Source organism: Arvicola amphibius, chromosome 14, assembly GCF_903992535.2.
Source record: "Arvicola amphibius chromosome 14, mArvAmp1.2, whole genome shotgun sequence".
Lineage (NCBI taxonomy): Eukaryota > Metazoa > Chordata > Mammalia > Rodentia > Cricetidae > Arvicola > Arvicola amphibius.
In genome coordinates this window covers 42,323,366-42,345,674 of record NC_052060.1, presented here as the reverse complement: position 1 = coordinate 42,345,674, position 22,309 = coordinate 42,323,366, and the positions used below count along the sequence as shown (strand labels likewise).

Genomic DNA, 22,309 nt, shown 5'->3' with positions numbered 1-22,309 from the left:
TGTATTTAAAAACAGGCTGAGCAAGCTATGGGGAGCAAGCTAGCAAGCAGTGTTTCTCCATGGCCTCTGTTTCAGTTCCTGCTTCTACACTCCTGTCCTGACTTCCCTTCATGGTGGACTGGGACTAGGATGTGAGAGCCAAATCTACCCTTTCCTCATCAAGTTGCTCTTGATCATGAAGTTTTTTATCACAGAAATAGAAACTTAACTAGAACACAAGCCAACTGCGGAAAGAAAAATAACACTTAAATCGTTTATACGTGCAGTTTCAAAATGTTGGACCCACGGAAGCAGAGAATAGAAAGGCTACCAGGGTCTGGGAGAAAGGAAATGCTGATATACAATTCAGCTAGGAAAATAAATTCAAGAAATCCATTGTAGACAACAGTGTCAAAATTTAATAAGATTATATTACATATTTCAAAAATGCAGAGAATGCAAATTCAGTATTGTCACCTCAGAAAATAAAGATGCACACATGAAATAATGCATATGTTCTGACATTCCATCTGTGTCCTGGATGCTTTCCTGGCTGCTGTGACAAAAGAAATTCAGGGAGAAAGGGTTCTCTGTGGCTCACACCTTTAGTTCACAGTGCATTGTGGGAAGCCAGGGTGGTGGGACCTCTAGGACTAATTGATCACAGGCCACAGGCATCCAAAATCAAGAAGCAGAGAGTGATGAATGCTTGTGCCAGCCTCACTTTCTCCATTTAGACAGCCTGGGAGTCCAGCCCAGGAAACAGTATCACATGTACTTCCCACCTCAATGAACCCAATCAAGATGGCTCTGCACAAGAATGCCCAGAGACCCATATCCGTGATGATTCTAGAGCTCATAAAGTTGGTCATTGAGATTAACGATCCCAGTGCTTGCATTTATCATGTTGCATACTAGAAACATATACAAGTTGTATATGTCAGTTGGAAGCAAACAAAAGCTTATTTTAAAAATTCAATTAACCATAGAGAGCACAATTATTTCTAGGCTTCTGGTCTCATGAATGAATGTGTACCACACTCTGATTCAGTAGCTCTACAGTGTGTTTTAATATTGGACTATAAGCTCTTTAACTCTATCATTCTATTTCAAAACTGTGCTGACTATTCCAGATATCTCATATTTCCAGATGTATTGTGGAATCTGCCTGCCCATTTCTCAAAAAAAAAGTATAGAAAAGAAAAAGTAGTAGAAATGTTGATATTGAATCAGTAGATCTCCTCAGAGAGTACTGTCATCCTAACAATTAAGCCCTCTGATTTATGAGGACTAGGAGTTGTTTTAATTATTTAATTCCCTTCAACAGTTTTTGGAAGTTCCAATGGGCAACTCTTACGCCTCTTTGTTGAACTCTATTTCTAAGTACGGCTAGTCCCCAGATGGCAGTGGTTTGGTTTATGATTCCTCGATTTCATAATGAAGAATGTAATATGCACTCAGTAGAAAAACTGAACCTCTGATTTTGAATTTTTTATTTTTTTCTGATGCTAACACTATGCAGTACAATAATCTCTTTCCATGAAACTACAAACACATGTGGTCAGAAGGGTATACAACCAATTGATGTGTTGCAACATATTAATGTATTGCTAGGTTATGATGCTTGGCAGGTCAGGTGCTTAGTTTAATTGTCAACTTGACACAAAATAGAGTCATCTGAGAGGAAAGCCTTAGATGAAGAATTGTCCAGGTCAGATTATCCTGTGGGGGTTTGTCTATGGAGGTTGTCTCTATTACTTATTGATGAAGAAGAGCCCAAGCTACTGTGGTCACATCATCTCTAGGCAGGTATTTCTATGCTATATAAGAAAGCTCACAACCTAAGCCTGTGCCTGTGAGTGAGCCAGAGAGCACCATTTCTCCATGGTTTCTGCTTCAAGTTTTTGCTTGATTCCTGTCCTGACTTTACTCAGTGATGGACTGTGGCCTGGAAGTATAAATCAAATGTCCCCTAAGTTGCTTTTTGTCATGATGTTTGTCAGAGAAACAGAGTGAAACTGGATTCAGTACACTCCAATGCTCTATTGGACATCCTGGCCAGAACATTTACGTGAGTAAACAAAACCAGATGTCTGGAATGAAAAAAAAAAGTGAATCTATTGCTATCTGCTGGTGACATAATCTTATACATGGATATCCTAAAGAATAAAGGAGAATCCTGTTAGAGCTAAGAAATTCATTTTTCAAGTTTATAGCATATAAAATCAAAATGAAATATCAGTTTTATTTTTATGAAATAGCCATGAATAATATTGAAGTGAAATTAAATAAACAATACCACTTATAATAATTCCCAAAAGGATAAAATAAAGATTATCTTTGACATACAATGACGTTGCATTGAGGTAAGCTCATATAAATTAAAATGACCCTAAATGTGGGGCTGAAACTCACTTGGTTAGTAGTGACAGGTCTATTCAGATGCTCTACTTCTCCTGTCAGTTTTCAGTTCCACTAGTAATACTTTAAGTTCCTTGATGCTACTTGTCACAGTTATTCATAGCTTTTCCTTACAATCAGTATTACTTCTGTAAGGCAGTGGTATTATTTCTTCTTCCAGTCCTAGTTTGGTCATGAGACTCTTCACTTGATGAGTTCTATCTAAACATTGTTCATTTGGTTGGTCTTTCCAAAGAACTCATTGTTGCCTTCATCTTCTCCAGTGTTCCAGTAGGTTCTGGAAATTAGTAAGTCAACCAAATGCCTCAATAGTTGCACAACTTCCCTTTTCTCAATGGTAAGCTTGTGGAATCTCATAAGTAATTTAAAAACTGGAATTTTGTTCTAGTCATTGACGAGTTCTTAGGCAATTTATAAGAATAGTTCTTATAAACCTCTGTTTCCTCAGGTATAAAATTAAATATACCTATATTTAAAAATTTAATATACCTATATTTAAAGCCACTATATAAATAGTGGCTGTAGCTGTAACTCAGTGCTAGGGGGCTTGCCTAGCATGTATGAGGAAAAGAAGCCTTGGGTTTAATTCTCTCAACATTGCCAAAATGAAAAGAAATAAACAAAACTCCACTTTACAATATAAATAGCCAACATAATGTCTGAAGATGTTGGAATTTCATGAGAAAGGGTTCAAAACATCTCATGGCCAAGTCATAGACATTTAGTAGACACCTAGAAGAATGTTCATTGCCTGATTATTAAATCACATGATGCCTAATATATGCCATGTACACACACACACCTAACTTTCCTGTGGTGCTTAGGAAATAATCCTATCTATAATTCATGTGTCTGATAAGAGATATCCATAATCAAGAAAGACATGGAAAACCTACCACAAGTAAGTAGAGACCTTGAATTAAACACTTCACTATAAAAGCTACTCAACTAGTTAATAAATATTTGAAAATTTGTTTAATTGCATTATTTCTTTTTAAAAATGTATTTGATGTGTATGGGTGCTTTGCCTGCATGTATGCCTGTGTACCACGTGTGTACCTGGTGCCCACAGAGGCCAGAAGAAGGCATTAGATTCTCTGGAGTTGGAGTTATGAGCAGCCATATGGATGCTGGGAAACCAAGTGTGGCTCCTCTAGCAGAGCAGCCAGTGCTCTTAACCACGGAACCATCTCTCCAGCTCTTTAATCTCATTTTTAACCAAGCAAATGAAAATTAAAGTCATTTAAGATGCATGCCCATCTATCATTCAGAATTCCTATCATTCAGGACGGACACTAGCAGCTGCTGAAGTGAGATGAGGCAGCTGACACTGTAAAACTCTGTTAGGCAAAGTGTCAGTCTGTCTAACCACTTTGGGAAAATTCCCGGCAGTTTCTGTCAAAGCTAAATACTTGGTTTCCTCGCAAATCCAAGCTGCGCACCCAAGCCAGCACACTTGTCTGCAGTTGGTCGTCTGAAAGACTGTTCATAGCAGCACTGCTCAAAACAGCCTCCAGCTAGAAACAGCATGAGTGTCCTTTAGTGGGGAAACTGTCTGAGTGTGATTTGTTCCCATGATGAAACAGTCCGCTGCAATACAAAAGGATACATACACACTCATTGTACTATCGACTTAGGCAACTCTCACACGGCGTGTTGAGTAAGCAAGCAAAAATAGCTTATGTTGAAATCTCGGCGTAGAAAGACTAATTGAGGCGACAGGAGTCAGATGGGCCCCTGGGAATTATCTGCTCCTGGGTTTTAGTGAGGTGAGTTTGAGCGTTTAGCGTTAGTAGCCAGCTAAGCCTGGGCTTGGATTTGGCCCCTTCCTCTCACTCTGCTTCGCCCATGGCCTTGATGCGACCTGATTCTAAACTAGACGGGATCCCAGCGAAATGAATCTGCTACTTTCCCCTTTCCTCTCCTTTCTCCACCTTTCTCCTACACTCTCCAGTCCTCCTTCTCTCCCTGCCCCTGGGAGCACTCGCCCCAGCAAGGCGGTCACCTCAGGCTAAAAGCAGACAACAATTGCAAATAACTAAGTTTAAATAGTAAATAATTTAAAATCCCAGAACTGAAAACCAAGCCTCGCCAGGTAAGAAAGGAACAGGATAAACACAAGGAGGCACCAATTAGGGAGACGCGGGAATTGAGTAATCGTATATACAATTTCCATTAAGATTTGCTTAAATGATGGGAAGGAAGGAGGAGTGGGAAGGAAGAAAAGAAGGAAGATAGTTAATTCTTTCTCTGGTTCATCTTCTCTACTTCTGCCCCCACCATTTGTTCTTATTAGATACCCATGAGTTTCAGAAAAACGGGGTATTATGCTATGTCACTTTTCAAGACACTACTAGTGACGAAATTTTGCAACTATCAAGAGTTTGAACTGAGGCGGCTTTGCAGCAAGCTGTCTTCACAGACATGGAGAACTTTCCCTGGCTGTATCTTCTAGTCACAAGTAGGTTCTTCTGCCTCTTCAGGGCTCCCAATATTCCAGAGTCCCCTCTCATCCTCCTTTCTTCTCTGGCTTCTAACTGCCCCAAATGAGCCGCACACTCAGACACGCCTGCCTCACCTGTGACTCACAGCTGCCACCTTGGAAGAGTGGATAAACCGAACCACAGGACGTGCCCCAGCAGGCCCTCTCCCTAACCACCTACTCCAGGAGGCTCACTGAGTCTCCAGCCACCCCTTAGCTTAGAGCCCCCTCTACTGCCTGCATTTGTTCCTAGCGTGTCTGCTGGGCACCTGATGAGTCAGGTGGGAGAAACTGACTCTGTAAGAGCGTCTTTGACCCACCTGTGCCGCAGATAGCTCTAGTGGCAAAACTCAGGGGAAAAGGGTAACCTTGTGCTGTAGGCCCAGGTGTGAATTTGACGTGACTTATTTAGTAAGCAACAGACATGATAAAAGACACAGGCCAGACCCACTACACAGAAATTAATTGTAACTGTTGGTCCTCAGTCTATTGCTTGCCTTCTCTTAATAGTGCTCTTTAAAATATATACATACATATGCACACATATGTATGTATATATGTTTAAAAGCCAATCATTTTAGCGAAGTGTAATTTATCAACATTTTCTTTCATGGCTAGCGTTTTCAAGTTCTAAGGACTCTTCGCCTGTCTCAGTCACGATGCTATTGTCTTGTGTTCTCTCTGAGGAGCTGATCGTACTGCTTTCCAGATTGCTGGTTGTTTGTCTCAGGGATCAAACCCACAGCCTGAAGCATGTAAGCATGACTCTGCCCCAAACCCACACATTTGAATCTCAGATCAGTGGTGAAATTCATTTGTACACATGGAAGACTTTCATTTTTCGGTAAAGCCACACGCTTCCTACAACACACTTCATAGAGAACACTCTCCTTTTCCACGCGAGTTGCTGGGCTGCACAATCAGAAGCCAGGTGGCTGTTTCAAGTGTGAGGCTATCTCTGTACTCCAAGGGGAATCCTACTACTGCCTTCACTGCTGAATCTTTACACTAACCTTTAAGCTAACAACATTTAATACACAATTTTAGAATTTCATAAGCTATTCTTGTGGGAGAAACAGAGCCAAAAGTTAAACGCAGGTCTTATGGGTTACCATAACTCTATTGTGAAGGAAACAGAAGTCTCAATATAGAAGATGAAAACCTGACCACTTTCCACCACACAAAAGCCTACAAAATCTGCACGACTGCCTTATGTTCAATGTAGAAACCTGCCAGCTCCACACTGAAAATGACTTACCTGAGTAAGGTAGATCATATCTTTAAATTTGCGTAAGGGATCTGTCCTTCGAGGGAGTCTGAAGTGGAGCTGAACCTGCTCAAGCATCTCATCATTACCATTTCCGTGATGCTGTCGGTGAAGGGTAAAGCGGCTACTATAAGACCAGTCCTCTTTAGACGAGACCTTGGGAGGAAAGAGGAAGAGTTACAGATCTTCACAGTGAAGTGACTCTTCTTGTACGTTCCTTACAAACCTGGAAACGGCTGTACACGTCAGAAAAGAACTTAAGGTTTGTTCTGTGGTGTTAATTCCCTCCCCCTCCTCTGAGCTTGTCCTGGACCTCACTCTGAAGACCAGGCTGGCCTGGAGCTCACAGAGATCCACCTGTCTCTACCCCCTTAGTGTTGGGATTAAAGAAGTATGCCATCACCATCTCACTGCAGTGTTAATTTCTTACACTTAAAAAAGAAAATCATTCTTCTTCTTGCTGGTAAAGGACCAGTTTGGTGACAGAGGTCTGTTTTCATATCTAGAAAGTTACATTTTAGTATTTGATGTGGGATTCCCCTCTGTATGCTGTGAATATCATTGGTTAATAAAGGAACTGCTTTGGGCCTATAGCAGAGCTATTGGGAAACAGAGATAGGAGGGGAAAACTAAACAAAATGCTGGGAGAAAGAAGGGGGAGTTAGGGAGAAGACATGTAGCCCCACAGGAGACAGATGCTTAAACTTTACCCAGTAAGCCACAGCCATGTGGCAATACAGAGATTAATGGAGATGGGTTAAATTAAGATGTAAGAGTTAGCCAATAAGAAGCTAGAGCTAATGGACCAAGCAGTGATATAATTAATACAGTTTCTGTGTGATTATTTCGGGGCTAAGTGGCTGGGAACTAACTTGCGGCCTCCTTATACTACAAGTATTTCTCTTAAAAGCCTTGCCTAGAAAACACAATTGTTTTTGTTAAAACGCTTATTACCTATATCTTCTTTCTGTTCTTGATGTTTTGTTTTCTGAGGCAGGACCCCATCTAGCACCCACACCCTCTAAGATGTTAGAATTTTGCTGAACTTCTGATCCTCCTACCACCTAAGGGCTAGGCTCACAAGCCAGTGCCAGGAAACTAGCTTGGCTTAAACTACTATTTCCTTTATTTATGTAAATTCTGTGACTAGGTTTTTAGAACTGAATAATGGGCTACAGTCGATATTCTGTTTTAAATGTCATAGTTTTAAATAATAAATAAATGATGCTATTACCATAGTAAATGCTTTAGAATTTATTCATATTCCATATCCAAGAACTGCTGAGGCCAGCAGTTCTCAACCTATGGGTTGTGACCCCTTTGGGGGGTTGAATGACATTCTCACAGGGGTTGACTAAGACCATTGGAAAACACGGATATTTACAATATGATTCATAACAGTAACAAAATTAACCGTTATGAAGTAGCAATGAAAATAATTTCATGGGTAGGGGTCCCCACACCATGAGGAACTGTATTAAAGGGCTGCAGCATCAGGAAGGTGGAGAACCACTGGCCTAGAGCATAGAATGAGTTCCAGGCCAGCCTGGTCAACTAGCAAAATCCTGCCTAAAAAAATAAGTATTATTGAGCCAGGAGGCGGTGGCGCACGCCTTTAATCCCAGCACTTGGGAGGCAGAGGCAGGCGGATCTCTGAGTTCGAGGCCAGCCTGGTCTACAAGAGCTAGTTCCAGGACAGGCTCTAGAAACTACAGGGAAACCCTGTCTCGAAAAAACAAAAAAAAAAAAAAAAAAAAAAAAAAGTATTATTGAACAAAGGACCTGAATATGCATCTCTCAAAGGAAGACATAAAAATTATAAGCACGTGAAGAAATGTTCAGAATAATCAGTCATCAAAGAAATGCAAATTTTCTATAAAACTGTATTTCAAAAAAAATGCTTTTTAAAATGAAAAAAAAAGCGTTGGAAAGGGTGCAGAAAAGGCTGGGAGGGCAGCTAATTGCTGTGGTCACTATGGAAAACGATTCTGAGCATTAAAAGTGTCTTTTACTGTTTCGGCAACTGCACTCATAGGCCTGCTCCCAGCTGATCTGAAAATGTTCATTCAAAAGCAATGAAACTAATGTTCACAATAGCTTTCTTCGTGATAGCAAAGAGCTGGAGATAGCGCAACTGCCCTTCAACAGACAAATGGATCAACAAACGTGGAACGCACACCCAATAGAACGTAATCAGCAACAAGGAATAACGATCTTCCAATGTTTTCATAACACCCCAAATGTACTATTCTAATCACGTTAATTGTGAAGAATACATAAACCTATAGACTCAGACACAAGAGTAACGGTGCTTAGGGTGGAGTGAGGGTCAGAAGAAGGTGGAAGAGGTCAGAAGAAGAGGAAGAAGGCTAAGGGGTCAGAGTTTTTCCTTTTTGGCTTTCTTTCCTTCTTCCTTTATTTCTTTATTTTTTGGTGTTTTGAGACAAGGTTTCCCTATGTAGCCCTGGCTGTCCTGGAACTTACTCTGTAGACCGGGCTGGTATCAAACTCCCAGAGATCAGCCTGCCTCTGCCTCTCGAGTGCTGGGATTAAAGGGATTTGCCACTGAAAAATGAAAATGTGGCAGAATCAGACTGGGGACGGCTGTACGTGTCTGAAAGAACACTGGGGACTGAGTTATGCACACTAAGCGAGCAAATTCTTTACTAAGAATCGCATTTCATTAAAGATGTCTTAAAAAGAACACCTCTAACTCTAAAATTAAATCTTTGGGCACAGAGTGTATATTTATACTGAAAACTAGAAAGACTAATGTGAAGAAAAAGCAACTAGAGATAGAAGACAGACATGAGGGAGGAGGCTGAAGGAGAAAATAAAACTGGGCAACACAGACCAGAACTTGCTTACTCTGTTCACCTCTTCTAACGTGGTCGGGTATCCAATTCTGAATAGCTATAAATGATTAGACTATATAGGAAGTATCAATTCAGGGTCAGCAGGATGGCCCGGTTGGCAAAGGTACTTCTGATGGTTGAATCCCCAGACCTCTCATGGCAGAAAGAGAGAACCAGCTCCTATACGTTGTCCTCTGACCATCACACACATGTGGCAAGAGTAAATGCCCATAATTAAATAATAAGTAAATAGATAGACAGATAAATGTTTTTATCAACTAGAGTTGGTTTCATGCACAATTATAAGCCAGGATTAAGCTTCCACAGGCTTCCATTTAACTTTTAAGTGTTCCTGAAGGCATACAATTAAAAACATAGTGGAAAGTTACCCAGTCAAAATGGTAGTTGTAAGATTTTAGCTCTCTAGATGTTAAAGAAGAATTCTTTTTTTTTTCCATCCTCTCCCTGACCTATCAAATAAGAAGTGGCTCTCATCTGACTTTCTGAACTCACTGTCTATCATGGGAAAATTGAGAGAGCAATGACTTACCTTCTCTAGTGTACTAAAGGAAGGCCAGGACTGGTAGCCATATTCGGATACAAATCGGGCTTTGGGGAACATCTTCCAATCCCAGCAGTCATTGGAATAGTCATAAAAATGGACATCGCCATAAAGGTTGCTGTTAGGGTCATAAGAGATCCAGCCTTCTGCCATGGTTTTGACCCCATTGGTAGGACTGGACACAATAAAAGGACGGCTCTTGTCTTCCTGGACATAAAAATAAAATGACTTTTAAGGATAATATGTTGATATGGTTAGGTACAAACCATTAACTTCTTTTAAAAAAAAATAAAGTCTTAGAAATGCCAAATAGGTGAGAAAAAGTTAACAGGATGGCCCCCACTCTCCCTGCCAACACTGCCCTGCTCTTCTTTGCTATCCTTGTCCCATTACAAGCGCCCGAGACCATGCTTCTGTGGCACCTCTTCCCAATGTTTTCAACCATGCTTTGCCCCCTTTCTTACCCCATAGGCAGAGCATCATCTCACGCAATTTCTCAACTTTGGTACTATTGACTGTTGGGTGAATACTGGGTATGGACACAAGTGGTCAGAGCCTCCTGTCGTGAGAGACATTTAACATCTCTAGCTTATGACACCTGCCAGGTGGCAAGACTCCATTCACCTAACGTGCCTTCAGCTGTGACAAATCTTCTCTAGGGACAAGATTACTGCATTTCAGGAACCTGGGTCAAGAACAAAAGCTATTGAGTCAGATACACTTGGGTTTAAAACTCAACTCAGAATCTTCCCGGTTTGGTGCAGGGAGATTCAGGAGTTTTAGCTGTAAAATGAAGAAACTTCAAGATCACACTCTTAGATGCTTGTTTGGAGCAAGATGAACCGCTAGGAACTATTCATAACAATTATACCTTGATGGAAACAACAGTAATTATTCCATAGCATTTAACACTACCCATCTTCAAGAAAATTTGTAAACATCATCATGACCTAGGATGAAGTCCCGCTAACTCAATTTTAGAAGTGGAAGAGTGGACAGTAAGCAAATTGCCAAAAATCTTATAGACAGGATTGTGAATCGTGGGCATTTCATCACCATACTGTTAAATAAAAATTCCCAGACATTAAAATCAATTTCTTGCACTGATCAGATATGGGAAATAAGGATTCTAAACTGTTGAACTATTTCTCCAACACCTACATGGTGGCTCACAACTACCAGGGGACCCAATGCTCTCCCCAGGCACCAGCCATGCACGTGGCACACACATATACACGCAGGCAAGCACTCATAAAATAAATATCAATAAATCTTTTAAATATACACACACAAAATCATTTACTAGGCATGCGTAGATGTTACCTATCACATACTGTTTTTAAAAATATATTCCTGCCGGACGGGGGTGACAAACACCTTTAATCCCATCAGAGAGGCAGAGGCAGGCAGATCTCTGTGAGTTCAAGGCCAGCCTGGTCTACAGAGCAAGTTCCAGGGAAGCCAGGATTGCTTTTTCAAATTGCTTCAGAATATACCAAATATATGACTACAGAGACAAAACTGGAAAGACAGCTAAATTATTATATTACTTAGCAAATATTAGAGTTTTTAAACACTTTTTAGAAAGGGTTACTGAAAATAGATCACCTTCCTCTCACCACAAAAAAAGGCCACTGTATATATTAGCATATATGGTACAGGATGCCTGGTTCACAATAGTGATGCAAGGAGAACCCCCATAAAAGACTCCAAGATTCCCTGGCAACCTGAACTGCCCTAGTCCCATGACTCTCACACCACAGACCAAGATGGTCATATATGATACCCACCAAAATATACATCAGCACACACAAGTACACCTGCATTCACGTATGCTGTTACAGACCCGCAGAGATGGCATAACATAAACACATCTGACCCAGAGACTCAGCAAACATTTGAGGGTCTATGCATGAACTCTAAAGTATGTGACAACCAGCAACGGTAAGTACTGAATACGTGTGGAGACCCCAAAGATAGTTTATCTTCCAAGAAATCCACACACATGCCATGTATATGTTCATACGCTAGAACATTATAATGAAATACTCTGAATTCAAATGATGTTCCACAGACTGCCTTAAAAGAGGCATACAATCTACTACGCCGATATTGGGACTTATGCATTTTTAAAACACCTTCTTCGATTCTACTGCGCCAAAACCATTACTTACTGATAAGACAATCTCTCTGATGTTTTTCACAAAGAGGGTCACATAGTCTTTAAAGTAGGTTTCCAAGTCACTGGCATTCACATGAAACCAGTTCACCCTCAAGGCCACTTCATTCTCGTTATTTCCACTCCATATGATGATGGAGGGGTGAGATTTCAGTCTCCTGATCTGAAAGTTAAGAAAACATAAAGCATTTTCCCCATACCTAACATAGCAGAACTCATAGCTATAATGATTAATAAGATCACAATCATTGCATTTCTGCATAGAAATTCTTGCCTACCTGATAATTCACAAAATGGCTTACTCATGCACTATGGAAAGACAATTTTAATAGTTCTCTGAAAGACTGGGGGAGATAGCTTTCTAATTAAACATGAAGACTTAAACATGAGTGTTGTGAAATATTTGATTATACTATGTAATGTCACTATGACTGGTTTAATAAAAAACTAAATGGCCAATAGCTAGGCAGAAGGTATAGGCGGGACTTCTGGACAGAGAGAGTTCTAGGAAGAAGAAAGGGGGAGTCACCAGCCGGATGCAGTGGAAGCTGGCCCTGCAGGAGAGGTAAAAGCCACAAGCAATGTGGCAGCACATAGATTAATATAAACGAGTCAATTTAAGTTATAAGAACTAGTTAGAAACAAGCCTAAGCTAAGGCCAAGTTTTTCTAATTAGTAAGAAGTCTCTGTGTTGTTATCTGGGAGCTGGATGTTGCCAGGACAGAGAAAAACTCACTACACCTGAGCTCTATTCCCAGCACCCATGTTGAAAACTGGGAAGGGTAGAGAGCATTCGTGGTGCTGGGGAGGAAGAGACAAGGAATTCTCAGGGTTCCCTGGCTGGCCAGCCTGTCCTAATCCATGATTCCCAGGTCCCAGTGAGTGGAATAAACAAACAAGCAAATAAGTAAGCACATAACATCATTGAGTAGGCTTATGTGGGATGCAAAACAATTCATGGATTCCAGTGCCACATTTCATCTTTTTCCTGAGCTAGAGTGCTGTCCATTTGCTTAGGAAAAGTACAGGAGCAGCAGGATTGGGGAAGTCATGGATGGGTGGTTGGACATGTTACACTGAGATGCCCATTAAACCTCTGACCATACCACCAAGCAGGGGTGGATACTCGATGAGAGATTCATCCGAGACTGGATGATTGGGCGTTAATCTGGGAGCTGTCAGCAAGTAGGTGATGTTACAGCCCTGACCCTGCTGAATCACTCACAAAATCAATTTCCAGACTGCAGTTTTCCGTGGGATTGAGTAGAAAACAACTAAAAGAAATGAGCGATTTAGCAAAAGGAACAACTAAGATGCGCATGCGTTCTCTTCTTGGAAGTGTAGCAATAGCATACCTGGTAAGCAACTTCAGCTCTCACTGACTCCACGAAGCTCCACCCCACTGGATAAAGGGCGCAGGCAAACATAAAGTCCTGCCACACCTGTCAATCAAAAGAAAAGGCAGCGTCATCCCACGGAAAGCCTGACGTCATCCTCACTGAGGGGATTATGTTTCACATAAAGTAAAAAAGCAAGTTCTGCAAACACGCCCATCTGAGCGCCTCTTTATGGTGTGCCCACACGCTGAAGGACTTTCCAACATTGCACAAAATTGTTTAGAAGCCTGAGAGAATGCTCAGTAAGCAGGAAAGATGAGAAAGGAAGGAGGATTCTTTAGAAAAGGAAATAATGAGAGAGAGGGAAAACGGAGCTTTGGGTCCTTCCTCATTACCTCCTTCTTTCTCATTTTGCCATGCATGGAGTGGTAAGACATACACCAGACTGGTAAAATTGTGGTTGGTTTAGAAAGGATTTAATTTTTTCACAGCTAGAAAGATTACTAGATGCCCACTTTAATAATGAGACCGTGAAGTGCTTTCCAAGAAGGCCCATGTGGAGCGGCCGATCAAAGCAAAGCCCCAAGCAGCCTGCCTTCCTGTCAGTCTTGGTTCTACCACACACAGAGAGTGAGCTAGTGGGCAAGGTACACACCCTCTTCACGGGTCACTTTTATGCTCTGTAAATCGGACAAACGACAAGAGGAATCATGTCGCAGAGGCATGAAAAAAATACTAAAACAAAGTAAAAATGAAAAAAATAGAGCAGATAAAAATGCCTGGCATTCAAAGAACAGTGTAGCATGTGGTCGCCATCACGATGCAGGCCTGTCATTGCTTTTGTGATTCCAAGTCTCCCCTGGCACTCTGTGTATCTGATGATAACTGTATTTCTAGAACTAAAAAGATACAATCAACCCTCGGTATCCATGAATTTTGCATCCAAACTATGCAAACTATCCAAACATGGATTTGACTATGGGTCAAAAAAAAATATACAGAAAAAGACCCTGAAGAAAATATATACCAAACATATACAGGCTCTTCTGATTCTCATTAGTCCCTAAACAATAAGTATGGCAACTGTTTATAGCACAGTCACAGGCCTGGAGAGATGGCGCAGGGGTTAAGCTCACTGGCTGCTCTCACTTATGCTCAGTTCTCAGCACCCACCTTTAACTCCAGGTCCAGGAAATCTGATTCCCTTATCTAACCTCCAAGAGCACCAAACATGCACATGGCACACCTGCACACATAGACATTTATATATACAGTGTGTGTGTGTGTGTGTATATGTGTGTGTGTGTGTGTGTGTGTATGTGTGTGTGTGTGATGTATCAAGTTAGATGAAGCTCTGTAAGTGGTCTAATAATAGCATAAAGCTTATGGCAGGATGCGGGTAGTTCTGTGTGAGCATTCCATCTCTTTAGGAGATGTGAGAAGATGTGAGAAGACTGAGCGTCTAGGCACCGCATGCCCACAGGCTCCTGAAGTCAGCTCTCCAGAGACACTGAGGGATGAAGGCATCTTGCTTGGTCCTCCTCGTAGTGAAACTTGAGTACTAAGAACATCTTTTCTTTGGTTGTTTTTGTTTTTGTTTTATTGTTTTTGTTTCTCTCCAGAGTTCATGAGAACTCTTTAAATATTCAATATTTTATTACTATATATATACACCTACATATCACAAGAAAAATTATGAAGAAAGTGTAAAGAGAGACATTTGATTAGATATAACTCATATACAAGAGCAATTATTTTTAAGTGGTGGAGAATTCTGGTATTTGTTAGCAACTCTAGTTCATTTATCCCTTGGATAAAATTAATAAATAAATGAGTAAACATGGATAATAAGAAATGAGGAACCCACAAGTAAGGAAGATGATTCTCTGCTCTGAGAGAGGTATTAAGGGGCAATAATATCAACTCACAATATCAGAGTGAGGGATGAGTCGCCCATGGGTACATCAAAACCATGTCATATACTTACCATGATTCCAAGTTCATCGCAAAGTTCATAGAATCCATCCTGCTCATAGATACCTCCTCCCCACACCCGCAGGGTGTTCATGTTGGCATCCACAACAGACCGCAGAAGGGCCTGCAATCTGGAGAAGGGGTTGTGAGGCAAACACTAATTCATACATAAACTGGGGGACATTACCAAATATTTCAAATCTGTTAAGGGAAAAAGCCACTTTAAAATCAAAATGCTTTGGCTCTTCTGAATGTCAAAACCATAAGGTAAAATAACACAGAGACTGTTGTAACCACATTAAGCAAACAAGCTGAAAAGCTATGCATGATGTCTTCATTATGTAAGTTGTCAGAAACCTTACACTATTTCTTAAATTCTTTTTTTTTTTTTTTGCTTTATATTTTGGCATGTAGAAAAACGCAGTGCAGGGCTGGGGAAATAGCTTAGAAAGTAGAGTACTTGACCCCCAACATGAGAACCTGGATTTGACTCCAAACACTCATGTAAACCGTGGGATGGGCAAGCACATGCCTGTAATTGTAGCCAGTTAGTAAGCTACAGTGAGAGACCCTGTCTCCAAGGGTAGGGTGGAAAGTTATGAGCAAGAACAGTGACCTCTAACCTCCATATGTGTGTGCATGCACTGAACACATACATACTTACACATAAAGGACAGTATAAACACTCCATATACATAAACGTTTACTAATTTTTAAGTTCTTGTGTCAAAACCCTCAGGAACACTTGTAGTTATCTTCCAGATAAAGAATTTTCATGGTTTTGCTTAGTTTTATAAGTTCTATTGTGTCTATATTTAAGGTACGTGGCATGGTGCTGGAGGGTAGCTGTTGACAGTAAGAAAGTCATTGAAGTGGATTAACAAAGCCATCATTTTGAATTATCTATCTCCCTTTGGCTTTGTTCATGGGAAAATTTTGTTACCCAGAATCCTCATGTCTTCACATTGTCCTTCTGGTCTTCAGACTCATTTTCCTGACACACCAACTACTTTGTGTGTTGTTATATTTTTGCATTTTCCCCTCCCACCAAGAGTTTTTTAGTTCTTTAATAAAGTAGAAAAAGGGCTGGTGAGATGGCTGGCTGGGTAAAGTGTTTGCTGCTCAAGCATGAGGACCTTAGTTCAAATCCCCAGAACTACACAAAACTGGGTTCTATAGCACGCAACTGTAATTCCAGCAAGACAGGAGGTAGAAACAGATAGCCTGTTACATACAGTGGTGAACAAAGTAGAGACCCTATCTCAAGTAAGATGGATGATGAAGATGACACGCAATGTTGCCCTCAGTGTAGAATAGTTTTATGTCAACTTGACCCAAGCCACAATTAGCAGAAAGGAGGAAGCCTCAATTAATAAAATGCCTCTAAACGATGGGAGACTGTAGGCCATTTTCTTAATTACTGATTCATGGTAGGTAGTTCCATCCCTGGGCTGCTGGTCCCGGACGCTGTAAGAAAGCAGGCTGAGCACGCCATAGAGAGTAAACCAGTAAGCAGCTCTCCTCTGTGACCTCTGCATCAGCTTCTGCCTCCAGGTACCTGCCCTGTTCGAGTTCCTGTCCTGACTTCCATTGGTGATGAACGGTGCTGTGGAAACGTAAGGCAAACAAACTCCTTCCTCCCCACTATTAGTGTGCGGGATTTAATGTAAGACAAAACAGACTTCAAACTAAAACCAATCAAAAGAGACAAAGAAAAACATTTCATATTAGCCACAGGAAAAAAACTCATTAAGAGGAAATCTCAATACTGAACATCTATGCCCCAAATACAAGGGTACCCTCATATGTAAAAGAAACACTTTTAAAGCTTAAATCATACATTAAACCCCACACACTAATAGTGGGAGACTTCAATACTCCACTCTCACCACTGGACAGGTCAGTCAGACAAAAAATGAACAGAGAGATAAGAGAACTAACAGATGTTATGACTCAAATGGACTTAACAGACATCTATAGAATATTCCATCCAAACAGAAAAGAATATACCTTCTTCTTAGCACCTCATGGAACCTTCTTAAAAATTGACCACATACTTGGTAACAAAACAAACCTCAATAGATAAAAAAAAGTTGGAATAACCCATGTATCTTATCAGATCATCATGGCTTAAAACTAGAATTCAACAGCAATACTAATTCCAGAAAGCCCACAAACACATGGAAATTAAACAATGTTCACCTGAATCATCAATGAGTCAAGGAAGAAATTAAGGGAGAAATTAAAGACTTCCTAAAATTCAATGAAAATGACCACACAACACACCCAAATTTATGAGACACAATGAAAAGCAGTGTTAAGAGGAAAGTTCATAACACTAAATGCCTATATAAAGAAGCTGGAAAAAAATCCCACACTAGTGAATTAACAGAACACCTGAAAACTTTAGAACAAAAAGAAGTAAACTCACCCAAGAGAACTAGACGGCAGGAAATAATCAAATTGAGAGCTCAAATCAACAAAATAGAAACAAAAAAAAAACAATACAAAGAATCAATGAGGACTGAACACAGCCTGGTAGTGGCATAAAAAACAGACAGGAGGACTAATGAAACCAAATCGAAGATCTGGATATTAATCCACACACTTTCGAACACCTGATTTTTGACAAAGAAGCAAAAAATATCAAATGGAAGAAAAAGAAAGCATATTTAACAAACTGGTGCTGGCATAGCTGGATATCAACATGTAGAAGAATAAAAATAGATCCATATCTATCACTATGCACAAAACTCAAATCCAAGTGGATCAAAGACTTTAACATAAAGCCAGCCACACTGAACCTCATAGAAGAGAAAGTGGGAAGTACACTTGAACGCATTGGCACAGGAGACCACTATTTATAATCCCAGTAGCACAGACACTGAGAGAAACAATTATTAAATGGGACCTCCTGAAACTGAAAAGCTTCTGTAAAGCAAAGGACACGATCAACAAAACAAAACTAATCCCGCCCACCCCCAAAACTATACACATGAATGTGGGCATGTGCGTGCGCACGCACGTGCATATCCCCCCCACATACACATAATACACACAAAAGATTTTTTAAAAAAGTAAAATAACATCTTAGCATAATAAAATAAATGTAGGACCTTATCCCTTAAATCCATGCTTGAAATTATTTAATGTATTCTTTGAAGAACAACAATGAGCTGGATTTAAATTTTCTGAGACTAATTAGTTCAAATATCAATTTGCCATTTTCTCCAAAGAAAACACATAATAACAGTTTTGTAAAACGTGGATGGGATGTCTTTAGCAGTCTCAGACTAGCTAGTTGTAAGACTGTATCTTAAGCGGGAGCGGGAATGATTGAAAATAATTGTGCCTATCCTAAAACCCCTGTTATCCAATCATCCTGCAGGTCTCAGGTCCTTCTGCTGGGAGTGAAAGAAACAGATGAGAGTAACTTTGAACTCTGAGCTTAGCAGATTACAGAGAGGTAGGGGAAGGAGAGGCAAAGAAGCCAACACTCACAGTTCGGGAGTCACTCTATCTTGGAATGAGTCAGCTGGGATCCAGTTTGAGCCTTTCAAAAATATAGGAAGTCCATTAATTTTGAAGTAGAAACTCAGGCCAGGAGATCCTTTTATGGGCTCTTCGATAAGTTGCACTGTCCTGAAATAAACCTACCGTGAAAAGAAATAGATATTGAACAAAAACTTAAAAGTGCCAGTGAACTGTTTCTTTAAACCAGAAAGTAGGGAGTTAGGAAGATGGCCCCAAACAGGAGGACCCAAGTTCGAATCCCCAGTACCCAGGTAAATATGACCACACCCTCCTATAGCCCCCACCTACTGTCAAAGTAAAACTGAGACAGCATTTGCCGTCTTCCCTCTCACTATCTGGAAAGATAGTGGAACTTTCCAGAGACACGTGACATCAGATATCATAACGGCAGGTAATAGATGTAGTCTGCACGTTCTGGATGATCTACTTCTAAGGTAGAGGTAGGAAGAATGGAAAGGTATTTCTGTTGTTACTGTTGGTGGTGATTTTTTGTTTATTTGGTTGATTTGGTTGGTTCGTTCATTCATTTTTCAAGATGGTCTCACTTATGTAGCTCTGGCTGGGCTAGAACTCGCTCTTGTAGACCAGGCTGGCGTCAGACTCACAGAGAGTCACCCCAGCCTCTGCCTCGTAAGAGCTGGGATTGAAGGCAGGCTCCGCCACTCCTGGTTTTTAATAGACCAATTTAGGCAGGGCCCTGGGGCATATACCTCAGTCCTTGTACTCTGGAGGCAGAGGCAGGCAGGTAGGTCTCTGTGAGTTTGAGGCCAGCGTGGCCTACATAGTGAGTGCTAGCCCAGCCAGAGCTACACAATAAAAACTTGTTTCATAAAGAAATAAAAATAAAAGAGATACATTTACAGTCAGGGAGTGGTACTGTACACTATAACCCCAGTATTCAGGAGGCAGAGATAAGAGAAAAGAGAGTTCAAGACCAGCCTGGGATATATAGTGAGACCCTGTGTTAAAAAACAAAGCAAAACAAACCAGAGACTCAGTTTGAGCTCTACAGCTTTCCTGAAAACCTACTAGCTATCATTGGTCGTCTGCTCTGATATATATATCACTGCTGTTTAATATACCCTTATTTGAACCCTAATGTCTTCCCAGCGACCTCCACAAAAACACAAAGGTTAACTATATTCATTAATTTGATTCACAGTGGTAGATTATATTTTAAATTTAAATTTTTAATTATAATGAAAACTCAATTTAGAGTTAAATTATTTCCTACTCTAAGGATGAGTTGCAAAAATGTGACTGGAAGACTTAAATTCTCAGGCTCCGATGTGGCTCCACGGAAAGCCTGCCCACCTAGCATGCAGAAGCCCTGGGTTAGATCCCTGTGTCTCATAAAGCTAGGAACGGTGGCACATGTCTACGATTCCAGAACTCAGAGGCTGGGAGCAGTGGGAACAGAAGTTAAAGGTCATCCTTATCTACATACAAAGTTTGAAACCACACTGGGCTATGAGAAACCTATTCTAAAGCAAAGAACACTTCAATTCTCAATCTACAACTGTGTAGCCTACTCCTAAAAAGGTTGAAACTTGAAAATGACAGATAAGAGAAATTGGGTGTAACTATAAATAAGAAATGGAACTCTGATGAAAGGCATCTTTCCCTTGACTTTTCAGAAGTCAGCAATTTATCATTATCTAATGCAAATGTAACATCTTTTAAGAAATATTAATAAAACCAGGCAGTGGTGGCACACGCCTTTAATCCCAGCACTCAGGAAGCAGAGGCAGGTGAATTTCTGTGAGCTTGAGGCCAGTCTGGTCTACAGAGAGAGTTCCAAAACAGACTCCAAAGCTACACAGAGAAACCTTGTCTCAAAAAAACCTTGGTATTTCTTCTTTGGGTGTTCTTTTTCCGTTTTCCTTTATAAATCTACTTGCAGTGTAAATAAGTAAGTAGATGATATATTAGACAGACAGACAGACAGACAGACAGACAGATAATTAATAATGTTTATGAGGGCTAGGGAGATGGCTCAGTGGGTTATGTGCTTGTCACACCATCATGCAGATCTGAACTTAGATGCCCAGCATCTATGTCAAGAATACCAGTATGGCAGCACCCCCCCCACAATCCCAGCATGTGTCTATAATCCTAGCATTGGGAAGGTAGGGACAGGAGGATCCCTGCGGCTGGCTGGTCAGCTAGTTTTGCCAAATCATTAATCTCTAGGTTTAGTGAGAGACTTTGTCTGAAAGAGATCAATAGAGCAAGACTTCATGCATCCACCACACATGCACAATTAAATATTATGGTACAGTTGTGCCATGCTATAGCCAATTATTTGTGGTATAAAGAGAAAGAAATCAAATATTTCAAACATAGGCAGAGTAAGCCCTTTAAAAGTCAAGAATTGACGAACCTTTACAAACCAGAAACCAAGACTGCATCGAAGTTTTCAGTGTGGACATGCTGCAATGGCTAGAGAAGCGTACATATTAGCTGAGAAAGAAGCCATCAGTGGGTACTGTTGTAGGCCCACAGGAAGAAACAATAGTGAACAGAATCTCACCACCTGGCTCACAGCAATACACAGCAGCTAAGAAAAGATTTAGCTGCAAGAGACAAAATGGGTTGACAGGCCATCTGAAGACACTTTGCTTTACAAATAGGAGACTCTCTGGGCACTGACAGGCCTTCTATTTTGTGATATTCCCTTGCTATCGGCTTAATACATCAAGGATAATCTACAATGTAAAGTTTTGGCACCAAAATATACGAAGCACAAGATGATTTCTGATCCTCCGGGTAACCATGTAAATTCCGTGCTAACATCTGCACAGATGTTACAGCAGCAGAGGGAGAGACATGGCAGCTGCCTTAGTAGGAGTCATGGTAGCACCTCCAAACTGTCTAAGGGGAGGGCAGCTGAGCCAGCCACCATTTGCCCGATGAGCTGGGTCAGTCATCTTGCTCAGGAAGTACCATGTTTATTTAAATAAAAAGTTGACCATCGACCACAGTTACTCAGATTTGAGGACATTTTCTTGAAAGCGAATGAAATACGCACTAACAGTATCTAAGGCCAATAAAAATTCGGGAAAAATAAAAATGAGGCTTAAGAAAGCTTGTGCCCACCACACTGGGCTTGAGAACATTCAGCAATTAACAGACATCTCAGATGACGTCAGTGAAAACACCAAGAATGTGAATGTGGTTCCACAGCTTGAAATGTTCGAAGACTGAGAAGATTCAGAACCCTCAGGAAAGCGGTATTTTTCAAATAGCCCATGCGGCGTATTGCGGTATCACACACGGGAGGCTCCAGTGTAAATAAAGGGGCGGGTTCTAAAGAATGCATGGAAAAGGCTTGAATTCACAGTCCAACTAACTTTAAGAAACCCTTGTCGGTTTTATGTTTTAAGTACCTGCCTTTTAACTTTTTAATTATGTGTACGCTATGCGTCTGTGGGTGGTGGGGTAGGGGCAAGGTATCTGTAAATGAGTGCAAGTTCCCAAGAGGCCAGATGAGAGCCTCAGATCCCCTGCAGCCAGCCATAGGGTGCCGGAACCCAAACCAGGGTCCCATCTCCCATCCCCAGAAACCGGCATGCATTAAACCTCAGTGAGATATGAAGAGTACCCATGATTAACTATAAAACACAAGCCCTTCTGATGTTTCCCTGTGAGATAGCATCGCTTCCCATCCCCCAACCCATGCAGTGCGGCTGTCCAGCAAGAGTGGAAGCCACTTCAAA

The 22,309-nt window shown here is 40.9% G+C and overlaps 1 protein-coding gene across 3 annotated transcripts in view; it reads right to left on the bottom strand.

Moving 5' to 3' along the window:
- Window positions 1-22,309, bottom strand: part of Manba (mannosidase beta) — a 71,768-nt gene that overhangs the window by 13,485 nt on the left and 35,974 nt on the right. For all 3 annotated transcript variants that reach the window (XR_005283177.1, XM_038311954.2, XM_038311955.1), the window contains exons 8-13: window positions 18,558-18,709; window positions 15,070-15,187; window positions 13,101-13,187; window positions 11,741-11,908; window positions 9,555-9,773; window positions 6,141-6,305 (exon numbers count right to left, since the gene is read on the bottom strand). Coding sequence is in view for 2 of the 3 variants with exons in the window: in XM_038311954.2 (XP_038167882.1) it covers window positions 6,141-6,305; window positions 9,555-9,773; window positions 11,741-11,908; window positions 13,101-13,187; window positions 15,070-15,187; window positions 18,558-18,709 (909 nt within the window). In the remaining variant the exon portion in view is untranslated. The remainder of the gene's footprint in view (window positions 1-6,140; window positions 6,306-9,554; window positions 9,774-11,740; window positions 11,909-13,100; window positions 13,188-15,069; window positions 15,188-18,557; window positions 18,710-22,309) is intronic.